This window comes from Mytilus trossulus, unplaced genomic scaffold (genome assembly GCF_036588685.1).
Source record: "Mytilus trossulus isolate FHL-02 unplaced genomic scaffold, PNRI_Mtr1.1.1.hap1 h1tg000085l___fragment_1__unscaffolded, whole genome shotgun sequence".
Classification (NCBI taxonomy): Eukaryota; Metazoa; Mollusca; class Bivalvia; order Mytilida; family Mytilidae; genus Mytilus; species Mytilus trossulus.
Genome location: NW_026963295.1, coordinates 3,272,327 through 3,286,921, shown reverse-complemented (window position 1 = coordinate 3,286,921; position 14,595 = coordinate 3,272,327). Strand labels below are relative to the sequence as shown.

The window sequence follows — 14,595 nt, the reverse complement described above, 5'->3', positions numbered from 1 at the left end:
TATTTATTTTAGGGTGCTTGTTTTTTTTCTTTTTTTCTAGTATATTATTATAATTTCAGTTGTTTTTATTGTAATTATAAAATATTATTATTAACTTTCTTTTGCTAGAGGTTTTGAAATTTCGTCGTAAGCTGTACAAGTAACATAACAATTTACGGGTTGTGCATATCTGGTTCGGAATCACCCACTTATTATAGGTAATCTTAATATTAGTCTGGGACCCTAACTCACCACACGAAGGTTGCAAAAACCTGATACGACCGGATCCCAGACTTTTCCGTTCGGAATGTCTTGAGCTTTTTGTCTTTTTAGATCATGCACTTCCAGGAATTCTACTTTCAGAAAACAAGCGATGAAAATTTAAGAAAACAACTGACAGACTGTGAATCTCAGTCTTTAAGACTGTTTTCTATGTAAAGGAATGATGTGAGTACCATAATTTAAATCTGATACTAACTGTCATTGACTAATTTGATATTTATTGAATAAATTCAACTGTCAACAGTGATAAACACAAACTTTTCATTTGTCAACAAGTGTCAGAATTACGATGTTTCTTTAAAATAGAAGGTGTGGTTTAACCAGCATCAATAGTACATATACTTTGGTTTTAATACATTGGTGCATGAAGTAAAGTTGACACAACTATCTTTAGAAAATATTAAGGCCTAAAGAAAAAACGAAACCTGACATCATCATCATCATCATTATGGACATGATCATGCAGTGTTTACCTAAGCCCAAAATTATGATGTCATGAAATATAAAAAAGAGAAGATGTGTTGTGATTGTCAATGAGACAAATCTCCACAAGAGACCAATTGTTCACCAATGAGCAAATCCTATACCGCATATTCACCTTTAAAAGGAGTCTTGACGACTTACAGGAAAGAACTGAAAAGAACCAAGAAGGGCCCGGAAAGAAGGTAAAAGGACATTGATTTATTTATTGAAGGGGAAAAGCAAACTGCAATTTTTTGGTTACAAAAGTGGAATAGCAAATTGCAAATTTTTTGAAAAGATATTTTCATTTACAAATGTATATATCATTATATAAAAAAAAAGATGTGGTATGATTGCCAATGAGATAACTGCCCACAAGAGACAAAAATAACTGTATGGCCTTCAACAATGAGCAACGCCCATATCGCAAAGTCATTTATAAAAAGCCCCTAGATATGACAATGTAAAACAATTCAAACGAGAAAACTAACAGCCTTATTTATATAAAAAAATGAACGAAAAACAAATATATATGTAAGACATAAACAAGCAACAACCACGGAATAACAGACTCCTGACTTGAGACAGGCACTGTGGTGTACTATGCCGAATTCGCAAACTATGAACTGTACAATCTTTAAATAGTTTATTAAAAATATAGAAAAAAGTAATATCAATAGAACTTTTATACTTTTTAACTAAACTAATGATATATATTGTCCCTTTGAAACATGTAACATACATAATATGTTATCACTGTTCTTTGATTTTTTTTTATAACAAATGTATAATATTTTCCTGTAATAACCCTATAGAGTTACATGTATATCCCTGACTGATGTATGAAATAAATTGAATTCTAATATGACGTCCATATCACGCTTTGTAAACAAAGCCGTGTTTTAATGAGCACAAAATATGTTTGACACATGCCCACGAACTTACTGTTCATATTAACGTAATTTCCACCGTTATCCTTTAAAATATATACCTTTAACATGTTTAAGCAGCTAACATAAACTTTTATTATATATTTTTATAAAACAACATATTTACCCTGCTCATAGTTTTTAAACTTATCAAATATGAAATGCAATGTACAGACTCCTCGGGGAGGAAACAGGAACAGTCAATCATTTTAAAGGTATTTTCGTACGCTTCGACCTATAAATATACTGAATTTGTCCTATGAGAATCAAAATAATTCCTGCATGTCATGCTCTATGCTCATTTTAACATGGGTAAGCATTATATTTGACCACATTTTACACCTCACTAATGCTCAGCATGCTCAGTGTAAAATATCGACAACAATAATGCCTACCCATGTTAAAATGAGCATAGAGCATGACAGGAAGGAATTATTTCTTAATTAACTAAGTTCTTGTTCACATAAATGAAAAATTGAATTAACTTGGAAAGTCAATTTTAAAATTGTTAAAGTTTTAGTCTTCTTTATCATTTTGGTCTTCATTGGTTATCCACTTTTATATCTTCTCCTGTGGCTAGGTTGAGTATCTGCTCAATCAAATTGTTCAGTATCTTTTGCTTCTGAAGAAGGTTTTCAAATGTTGCGTTCAATTCTTCTGGATCGAAATCTGTATCTTGCTTCGCTGCATCTATCTTACGAAAAAGTTTTGAAACAGCACTTCTGTTCCCGGATCTTATTGATTTGAGCTTCCTTAAATCCATTGGTCACGGTACCATAAATGTGGAGGTTAAAAGTAGGATATTTTCGCTAATATAACAAATACATCTGTTCAGCCATGACTTTTAATAACAACTCAAAGAGCCCACAGCGACATCACTGAAGCCACCAACATCGCCAATGGTATTGTACAAACTTATAGGAATGTCGTAATCCTGTGGTAATCTCCACAGGCACATACTTAAATAATGTGGTGGGGTAACACATGTAAGCAGGATCCCAACCCTCCCCCTCACCTGGGAAAGTGGTATAACAGTACATTACAATTTGTATGCTTTGAAACTTAATGTTTATGACCCATTCTGTAGCCCTGTTACAAATTTTCAAACTAAAATAGTATCAAAACAGCAAAGATAGTATATAATATAGTCGGAGTTGGTCCAAATAATACATATACCATTCCAAAGGGAAACTTCGTCCAATGCATAAATATTTATTGTTTCATTGCATTTCATATAGAGTAAAAGGGGATTTTGGAGATTTTTTGGCAAATAAAACCAAAATTTGTTTTTTTGAGGAATTGTAAACAAAATCAAAATTTCGTGTTTATATTTCATGTATTTAGATATATAAAGATGTGGCATGAGTCAGAGTGCAAATGACACAACTCTCCATCCAAGTCACAATTTATAAAAGAAAACCATTGCTAGTAGGTCAAATAATGGTATTCAACACGGAGCTTTGGCTCAAATCGAACAGCAAGCTATAAATGGCCCAAAACATTACTAGTGTAAAACCATTCAAACGGCCTAATCTATATAAAAAGCGAGTAACGTGAAACACTTATGAACCACATCAACAAACGAACTACAACTACCAGACTACTGAACATCAGATTCCGGACTTAGGTCAGATGCAAACAATTGCTGGGTTTAAATGTTTTAATGGTACCAAACTTTCAACCTTATCTGAAACAGTAGTGTGGCATCACAACATACAATGACATGGAAAGACACACTATAAAATATTAATTGAAATGAATGTTAAAACTCAATCAAAAGACGTACATTGTAGTAAATTTGGTTACAAAATAAATATGTACCGGTATGTTATTTTCGGTTCTTTTTGGTCCTTTTCGGTTCTTTTCTGTAAATCGCCACTCTTATAGATCTGTAAATTGTTGGACTGTTTAAAAGGCCTGAAATGGCATTCTAAAACAAACAAGAAAACTAACAGCCTAATTTGTGGGGTTATACTGTTTTATCCCTGTCTGTCGGTCCTTCCAACCGTCCATCCATGCATCCAGGTTCACTTGTTTCTCAAATAATTATATCATATGCTATAAACCATGATAAACCATGGGTTTTTATTATTTAACAGTCTAATTGTATATATATATAGTTATGTGTATGTAAAATTCTATATATATATACGGGAGCTGTGCAATTGGAGCAGTCAAATTGCATTGATTGTATACATGGTATATTCACTGACAGTCACTGACTGTATATATCCCATTGTTTATCATGTTTATGATGTTGACAATGCATTTCCATAGATTTTTATTTATGACGTCAATAAAACAATCAGGTTCGCGGAAAGGAGTAGGTGCCCAAAATATAGCAGTTTTACAAAATTGTTAAAATTTAAACTTTTTTTTAATTATTGGATAGTAGAATGGTTGTGCTACATAAATATGGGCTGTTTTTGACAATACAATGCACATATATTGGGTACTAGCACCATGAAGTCGTGCTACATTACGGAAATCTCCACAATTCCAGCATTTTAGTTAAATTTTAGACGGTTTCCGGGTAAAACGAAAGTGGCCGCATTCGTGTTCATCCAAAATATTGAAATGGAAGTTGTATTTGATGATAATACATAACATATGTAAAGATTGAGGATGAACACGGATGCGGCCACTTTCGTTTTTGACAAAAACCATCTGAAAAGTGACGTTTTTTCGCATATATTTGGTAGATTTTTCATATTTGAGCTTGAATCGGATTGTTTTTAATGACTAAATAAGTTAAAATCTTGCACATAAATTAATTGAATCATATGAAATAGACACTTAAGTGTTTAAAAAGTGGTCAAAATCTTTTCGTCAGATGAAACTTAAATTTGAGGCCAAAATCGGTCCTTACCGGACCTACTCCTTTAACGTCTTCAGTCTTTGGCTCAAAAATAAGAAATGATGGTGTTTACCTTAAATACTTCATTTAGACAATTTCTTGATTCAACTGATTGAATGGACCTTAAATTTACAGGTAAGACATATTCAAATCCAATACAACCATTTAAAAAAAAGGAGGGGTCCTCAACCCAGGACAAAGGGGGGTGGTTCAAACTATATTTCCCCATTCAATTTCAAATGCATGATCGGCCCCCCAAAAAGGTGGGGTTTATTTCATTCAGTTACCATGTTTTGAAAAATTCTCATGAACTCAATTTGTTCAAAGCACTGGAGTTAATTATGATCGATACAATTTCTTTAGGAAAGACTGAAGACCAGTCATAGTGATAACTATAAGTTACTGCCACACTCATTTAGGCAAATACAAACATCTAAAGACAGTTATAAATATTCATTTTATCCACGAACAGTTATAAATTGGAATCATCTGCCACAACAAATAGTATCATGCAGTACGGTAGAGGGATTCAAGAGTATGATCTCAGAATCTGCTCTAATCCCCATATTCTATCCCTAACTATTCTGTTATCAAATGTATATAGTTTTATCACAATTTATTTTTTTTCAAATGTACATACATTATGTTGATTTTTTGATTTTGTTATTTTTGATTTTTTGTTGCTAAATTAGTGTAAATTATAAATTTTATAGTCGACGCCCGGCGAATAATCTTCAATAATTGAAGGATCGCTAGAAACCAAATTGTTACCAAAAGAAGAAGACCAGTTATGAGAGTTGCAGTATGATGTATATTGTCTTGAAATAGAAATATTATTTTCATACTCAGCTCAAAACAGGTAGAAATGCTTGGCACAGCCTTGCTATCTACCTGTTTCTAAGTCTTGTACAAATAACATTTATGTTTCGAGACAATGTATGGTTATTCTACATGTATCCATGCTAATCAATGAATTCCATGTTTTTTCTGTATGATATAATGTTTTGAGTGGCACATAATACATGTAATAGTTAATATACCTTCAATACAATATATTTTGTATATATATATAGATAGTGTTGTGCGCAGCACAGTACATTCTACTGAAAATGTGCTATCTTAAAGCTTCTTTATAAAAGAAAGTGTTGTGTGCAGCAGAGAACATTAAACATGTTAAAATACAGAATAAACATAGAATTTTTTAAATTTCAAGCACAAAGAATTATGCAAATTCCATCATGTCCATCATTGCCAATTATTAAAAATAATTTCAAGTTTAAATAATAGCCTGCATGTTTGTCATGTTTGTTGTAAAAAGTAAAAACTAAGTGTTATGCATTTATAATTTTTCTTACATTTATAATGTTTACCCTTCCCCCCAAAAAAAATAAATATTCAGAACAAATAAGGGGGCTATTTATTGTTCTCACAGTCAGTTAATTCATAAACTATTTATAGTTGACCTTGTTCGATTTCCTTCAGTGTTGTCATTTGGACTAGTTTACTTTTTACTTCCTCATTTTACATTGTTGTAAAAATCACTGTGATAAATAATCATTTAAATTGACAAATAACTGATATAATTCAATAACAAATACAATGGATTTCCTTTTAAAAAATTAAGCATTGTTCTCCATGTTAAATAGAACTTTATGAAAACATTGTTTAAAATTCACTTGGGAGAGGCTATAGGTTGCCAATCCCTAAAACAGAGTACTTTATCAAATTAATGAAGAACAATTGCAACATTTACTAATACAAACAAAAAATATGCTAATAAAGAGATATTATGTCTTTGATTTTTATTCCAAATTGTGTCCAGTACTTGCTAAAACAGCTCAGATTTTTTGGAAATAATTTGACTTCATGACTTTAATAAACAAAGGAATTTAACAGATGTCATGAATGTAACGATTAATGTTTGATAGAATCTATTTTTAATGAAAATTTCTTGATTCAACTGATTGAATGGACCTTAAATTTACAGGTAAGACATATTCAAATCCAATACAACCATTTTAAAAAAAAGGGGGGGGGGGGTCCTCAACCCAGGACAAAGGGGTGGTTCAAACTATATTTCCCCATTCAAATGCATGATTGGCCCCAAAAAAAGGTGAGGTTTATTTCATTCAGTTACCATGTTTTGAAAAATTCTCATGAATTCAATTTGTTTAAAGCACTGGAGTTATCATACAATTTCTTTAGGAAAGACTGAAGACCAGTCATAGTGATAACTATAAGGTACTGCCATTAATTTTAGTGCAACATTTCAGTCATGTCAGTATATATAGGAATATAAATAAAGTTTTCTATAATTTTATAATTAACAAAAGCCTACGGCAAGCATTCCAACAACCTGACAACTTTGATATAAAATTGTCGTCACTAACAGAGAAACCATGCCCCACTGGTCATTTCCATGTAACAATTCTTAAACAGATGGATTGTTTGTCTGTTTTTATGCCTCACCTACAATAGTAAAGGTGCATTATGTTTTCTGGTCTGTGCGTCCGTTTGTTCATCTGTCCGTCTGTCCTTCTGTCTGTCTCACTTCAGGTTAAAGTTTTTGGTCAAGGTAGTTTTTGATGAAGTTGAAGTCCAATCAACTTGGAACTTAGTATACATGTTCCTTATGATATGATAGCCAAATTAGAATTTTGACCCCAATTTAACAATTCACTGAACATAGAAAATGATAGTGCAAATTTCAGGTTAAAGTTTTTAGTCATGGTTACGTTTTTGATGAATTTGAAACTTGAAACTTAGTATACATGTTCCTTATGATATGATCTTTCTAATTTAAATGCCAAATTAAGAATTTTTAGCCCAATATCATGGTCCACTAAATATAGAAAATGATATTGTGAGTGGGGCATCCGTGTACTACATGTACTATTGACACATTCTTGTTTTGTTTTTTTGAAAGACAGATTAAATTTTTTACTGAAGAATACAAATAATATTCATGTGATGTCTTGCTATCCAATAAGAGAAACTAGTTCTTAATAGAATAATTGATGTGTTGTCATACCTTTAACAGGTTCATGATCACTAATAACAGATTTTTTAGGCAATATAGGAAAGGTGTACTGACATCCATGACATCAGTAGTCTCTAAACACATTAGCTCCAAATGGAACTTTCATTAGTAGAAGCCATATTAACTATGTGTATCAGTGAGAAAAATGTAAAAGCATAAAAATATAGTATATATACCAATACACATAATTAACAGTGCCTGGTGTAAAAATATAGTATATATACCAATACACATAATTAACAGGGCCTGGTGTAAAAATATAGTATATATACCAATACACATAATTAACAGCACCTGGTGTAAAAATATAGTATATATACCAATACACATAATTAACAGCGCCTGGCATGGCATGCCTGGTGTAAAAATATAAATTTTTAAATAATCCAGATTTTTTGTTGTAGAAATTTTAAATGAATGAGAGAGAACGGAATTCACTTGACACTTTTGAGTTACCATAACAACATCAAACAACATCAATGGGGAATCATCATAGTAGTTTAAGACAATCTGGTAACATATATATGAGAGGGATTGGAAATGACCAGTACCAGTCAGTAAACATAAAACTACACGGAATAAAAACCGATAACTACAATGTACCAACAGAGAATTTCTCACTTCCTGTACAAGATCTGTGTTACAAACTTCTTCGGGAAAGATATCCTGGCGAGACTATTGGGCCAGCAGCTATACATCTATTTGGACTGGCCTGTTTCGATCAAGATAAAAAAACTTGCACATGGCTAAATCCAAGAAAGAGTTTGAGTGACAGTATGAAAGATGGATTCAGAGGACTAAATAATTTATACCTTCGAATACGATTTTTGCCTGTTAAAAGTCAACTACAAGGCCATATCATACAGAGTTTATGCTATGACAAAGACCTTTGTCCTAATCATGTTAATTACTTGGTTCATTATCTTTTCTTCCAAGTCAAAAACGACTTTGTTTCTGATAGATTGAATACTTTTTACGGTGAGCTTGTACAATCAAGCAAAGCAAGAGGAAACGCAGTGTTAGACTTACTTATCATGTCCAGGCTGTATGGTCTGGATTCTCCGGAGAATGTATTCGATCATATCGACCATGAAAAAAACTCAAACTGTTGTTGTTATTTCGGTAAGATGAATGGAATAGATTCCAGCTTGAATCATGTGTTACCTAGCAGAGAGCGAAACAACTGTTGGAAGGACTATAAACTGGAAAAAAATATGAAGGCAACGTTAACAGAATACAGCAAGGAAAATCGTGCTGCGACTACAGTTGATTTGATGGTACATTATATCCAAGAACTTATGATGGACGTTAGAGAGAGATATATTTCAAAAAGGGCTGAAATGGAGGGAAAAGTGGAAATTACAGTCAATACGCAAAATGGGTTTGGTGTTTTTATTAGAGAGGTATATATATATAAGGCATTACTGTTTTGACATGATAAGAAGTGTTATATAACATGAGGTAAAAATAACAGACTTTCATAAAAATATTATGTTTGCAAATTGGAAACATAGTTTGAAAGTAATTTACCCCCTAATCATGTTAATACATAAATGTGATCATCATGATCATGGTTATATAATGTTTCTTCTAATATTCAGTGAGCTTGCACAGTATTTATCCACCAAGTAAATGGTTGTAAGCAAAATATGGTCACTGTACTGTCTTCAATAATGAACAAAACCATATTAAGTTGCCTTTAAAAAAAGAAGCATTACAAAATGTTGAATAATTCAAAACAGATGGCTCAATATTTGACATAACTAGTAAAAACATACAATATTACACACAGACCATACAGAAACCAACATCAAACATGTGAATTATATTCCTTTGTTAAGTAAATTATAACTACAATGTTATATGTATTGATAAAATTGAGAATGGAAATGGGGAATGTGTCAAAGAGACAACAACCCGACCAAAATAAAAAAACACAACAGCAGAAGGTCACCAACAGGTCTTCAATGTAGCGAGAAATTCCCGCACCCGAAGGCGTCCTTCAGCTGGCCCCTAAACAAATATATACTAGTTCAGTGATAATGAACGCCATACTAATTTCCAAATTGTACACAAGAAACTAAAATTTAAATAATACAAGACTAACAAAGGCCAGAGGCTCCTGACTTGGGACAGGCGCAAAAATGCGGCGGGGTTAAACATGTTTGTGAGATCTCAACCCTCCCCCTATACCTCTAACCAGTGTAGAAAAGTAAAAGCATAACAATACGCACATTAAAATTCAGTTCAAGAGAAGTCCGAGTCTGATGTCAGAAGATGTAACCAAAGAAAATAAACAAAATGACAATAATACATAAATAACAACAGACTACTAGCAGTTAACTGACATGCCAGCTCCAGACTTCAATTAAACTGACTGAAAGATTATGATTTCATCATATGAACATCAGGCACAATCCTTCCCGTAAGGGGTTTAGTATCATACCATCATAACATATATGAGAAGAACATAACCCGTGTCATGCCAACAACTGTTTTTAGAATAAATGTGTTTAGTTCCGACGCAAAGACCTTATCAGTGACTCAATATTAACTCCAAAATATGCAATCTTTAATGACTTGACAACAGTATCGTAATTATATCCCTTCTTAATAAGTCTATTCAAAGGTTTTGTAAGTTTATGAGGTGAATACTGACACCTTTGTGCTTTATAAAGAATATTTCCATAAAAAATTGGATGTGAAATACCTGAACGTATAAAAAGTCTGCATGTTGAGCTATATTTACGAATGATGTCTTTATACCGATGATAAAATTTAGTAAATGTTTTGACTAGTTTGTGATATCGAAAACCCTGGTGTAATAATTTTTCAGTAATACATAAATTTCTCTCGTTAAAATCTAAAACATTGTTACATACACGAGCGAATCGTACAAGTTGAGATATATAAACACCGTAAGATGGTGACAAGGGAACGTCACCATCTAAAAACGGATAATTAACGATAGGAAATGAAAAATCATCCCTTTTATCATAAATTTTAGTATTCAGCTTTCCGTTAGTGATATAGATATCAAGATCGAGGAAAGGGCAGTGGTCATTGTTAGTATTAGCTTTATTTAAAGTGAGTTCACCAGGATAAATTTCATTAATATACATACTGAAGTCGTCATTATTGAGAGCCAAAATATCATCCAAATATCTAAAAGTATTATTAAATTTGTTTATCAGATGTTGTTTTGATGGGTCTTTGCTTATTTTTGTCATAAATTGTAACTCGTAACAATACAAAAAGAGGTCCGCAATAAGTGGTGCACAGTTAGTCCCCATTGGAATTCCGATAATCTGACGATATACGGAATCCCCAAAGCGAACAAAAATGTTATCTAGTAAAAATTCAAGGGCATATAAAGTATCAAAGCATGTCCAATTAACATAGTTTTTTTGTTTATTGCTACTAAAAAATGACCTAAAAGAGTTTGAACATATATATTCACATTCTGATTTTTTGAATGCCCATTTAATTAGGTGTGTGAATTTTTTCTTAATGAGAATGTGAGGCAATGTGGTATACAGGGTAGAAAAATCAAAACTTTGAACAGATTCAAAATCACCAATATAAGCATGCAATTTATCAAGTACTTCCAACGAGTTCTTGACACTCCAAAAGTAATTTATTCCACTATTTTCGAAGGCCTTATTTGAACAATTTATTATAAGGTTTTTAATTGTACCAAGTGTGCTGGTAAGAATAATAGACAATTTAGTAGTTGAACAATGGCTTGAAGACGAAATAAATCTATATTTGTAAGGGGTTTTGTGTAGCTTCGGAAGCCAATACATAGTTGGAACTTTCATTGTATTTGGCTCTGCTTGTAAAGCGGTGGCTAAAAGTTTATGTTTGTTACAGATTTCGTTTTCTGAAAATGGAGTCAGTTGGAATGTTGGTGAATTGGTGATTTCCTTTTTCAGAACCTCGATGTAAAATTTACGTCAAACAATAATAATATTATTAGCAGCTTTATCGGCCGGGACAAAAACAAATTCCTTGGCTAGTTCTTTTAGTTTATGTTTGATACGAGAAATAGGTTTATTGTGGTTATTGTTAATAGTAAAATGTTCTTTAAAATGTTGAATACGTATATCAACTATCTTCATTACTGAATTAAAAAAAGAGTCCAAAGATTTTTTGTCAGCTTTTTCCCGTTTTATCCATTTCATACAGTAAGTATGAAGTGAGTCGTGGATGATATTACGACACTCATTCCAATTAATAATTGACGGGGGACGATATTTAGGTCCTTTACTGAGAAATGATTTTAACTCTCGGTCTTGAACGATGTTAAGATCTCCTGTTATAACATGGGAAATGGGTCCATAAATATATTCGGAATTACTGCAATTACATGAAGTAGGTGTATTTTCACTGATATTAACATCTTTACACAATTGACTATAATTAAACACAAATTTCCGGGTAGATTTCTTATAAATATAACAAATAAGAGGTAGCTCAGTATTGTCAAAATATCCAGGAATTTGTTCTTTAACAGAATGGTCGTTAAATATACCGGCAATATTTACAAAATCAAAGCCTTTATTGACATACTTAATTTTAATAAAATGTTTTTTATGATCTTCAGGGCGATCAATTTTGGGAAATAATTTAGAATAACAATATGCCATAATAATTTGAACAATTTCATACTTAGGACTGCTATATGAAATTGTGTTGCAATCCTCCAAAATTTTATTTAACTTATTAACCGGTAACGAACAGAGTTTTGTTAACAGATAATGTCTGCCGTTGTTTTTTGAAATAGAAATTAGGTCCGAAATATTGGTATGATTGGCCCTAAATTTTCTTTGATTGCGATTTGTTCTACAACCGTGAGAACGGTTTTTACGAACAGTTTTAGAAACAATATCCAAAATGTTAACGGAATTGGTTCTAGATATATTACCAATTCCCATGATATTATCATTTAGACCGAGAGGGTAAACTGTCTGTAATTTTTTAATCCAATTTAATTCAATTATTTTCCGTGATCGTACAAACTTTGAATGCGATTCACCAGGCTGCTTATTTACTACTTCTAAAGGTTGAACTGCTAAATATTTAAAAGGATGGTTGTGCTTCTTAAGGTGTTGGTAAATGATACTTTTGAATTTATTAGGTCTTTTAAAACGATACAGATGTTCTTGAGTGCGTTTTGATAAATATCTTCCAGTTTCTCCTACGTACTGAATACCACATCCCGGTTTGTTTCATGTGAGTAAATAAATAATACTGTTTGTTTTTCAAGTAATATCAGTTTCAAAATTTAAAGAAAATGTGCGACCATTAAACGTGGACCTTACCGTATTGTTGGTGGAAAGACGGGGACATGTAAGTCATTTTTTGGCATGACACTTATCGATAGAAGGGTAACCACGATTTTTATTGTTAAAAATGTTAGCGATGATAGTATTTTTAGATAACCGATTTTGAAAATTGAGACGTGTAGATACCCTTTGAACAAGTTTAGTATTTAGTATTTTTCCGTTTCTTAGTTTCATAATTGTTTTGTTAGTGAATTACATAATAAAGGAGCAAAGATTGGCGTCCAGAATATGAACCAGCATACAATAATTAAGTTAAGTAAAAGTGATAAATTTGTTCGGCTGAAAATGTCGAACGCTATCAGCATTAATTACTAGTACCCGAAAAAGATAGTGTATATCAGGGTATGAAAGATAGTGTATATCAGGGTATGACTGATGGCTGACCAATTAGTAGAATGGGGCTGAATATTGAAATACTACTTTTTGATAAACATTCCTAAAGTAATGAACTAGAGCAGTTCTCGCTCGGACACACACTCCATAATCTAGTATATTATAAGAGCATAAACCTGAAGCACGGGGAGGCACTCTACTGCCTCCACACGGCACTAAAGACAAACTCTGTAAAAAATAAAATTGAGAATGGAAATGGGGAATGTGTCAAAGAGACAACAACCCGACCAAAATAAAAAAACACAACAGCAGAAGGTCACCAACAGGTCTTCAATGTAGCGAGAAATTCCCGCACCCGAAGGCGTCCTTCAGCTGGCCCCTAAACAAATATATACTAGTTCAGTGATAATGAACGCCATACTAATTTCCAAATTGTACACAAGAAACTAAAATTTAAATAATACAAGACTAACAAAGGCCAGAGGCTCCTGACTTGGGACAGGCGCAAAAATGCGGCGGGGTTAAACATGTTTGTGAGATCTCAACCCTCCCCCTATACCTCTAACCAGTGTAGAAAAGTAAAAGCATAACAATACGCACATTAAAATTCAGTTCAAGAGAAGTCCGAGTCTGATGTCAGAAGATGTAACCAAAGAAAATAAACAAAATGACAATAATACATAAATAACAACAGACTACTAGCAGTTAACTGACATGCCAGCTCCAGACTTCAATTAAACTGACTGAAAGATTATGATTTCATCATATGAACATCAGGCACAATCCTTCCCGTAAGGGGTTTAGTATCATACCATCATAACATATATGAGAAGAACATAACCCGTGTCATGCCAACAACTGTTTTTAGAATAAATGTGTTTAGTTCCGACGCAAAGACATTGAACCTACATGCTACTTGTAAATATTATACATGACATTGTTTGGTAATTTTGTAGCAATCAGATCGCAGTGTCCCATCTTTGTTCTGCTCAATTGAAGAGCTCCAGTCAATTGATATACATCATGATAACTATATGATGGCAGACAAGAAAACTGGAAATAACAACATGAATAAATCATGGACTGTTAGAGTCCACAGAACTAATGGTACACCTCTGGTGAGTACACTATAATCCTGGAGTCTTGAGTACCGGTACACAGCACTAATGGTACACCATTGGTGAGTATACTGTTTGAGTCCACAGAACAAATGGTACACCACTGGTGAGTACACTATAATCCTGGAGTCTTGAGTACACAGAACTAATGGTACATCATTGGTGAGTATACTGTTTGAGTCCACAGAACTAATGGTAGACCACTGGTGAGTACACTATAATCCTGGAGTCTTGAGTACACAGCACT

General features: G+C 32.7%; 1 protein-coding gene across 1 annotated transcript in view; it reads left to right on the top strand.

Moving 5' to 3' along the window:
- Positions 1-287: 287 nt before the first annotated feature.
- The window catches only part of LOC134699854 (uncharacterized), a 75,240-nt gene continuing 60,932 nt past the window's right edge, over positions 288-14,595 (top strand). Inside the window, exons 1-3 of the mRNA XM_063561261.1 lie at positions 288-426; positions 7,954-8,952; positions 14,187-14,348. Coding sequence (XP_063417331.1) covers positions 8,029-8,952; positions 14,187-14,348 — 1,086 coding nt within the window. The 5' untranslated portion in view covers positions 288-426; positions 7,954-8,028. The remainder of the gene's footprint in view (positions 427-7,953; positions 8,953-14,186; positions 14,349-14,595) is intronic.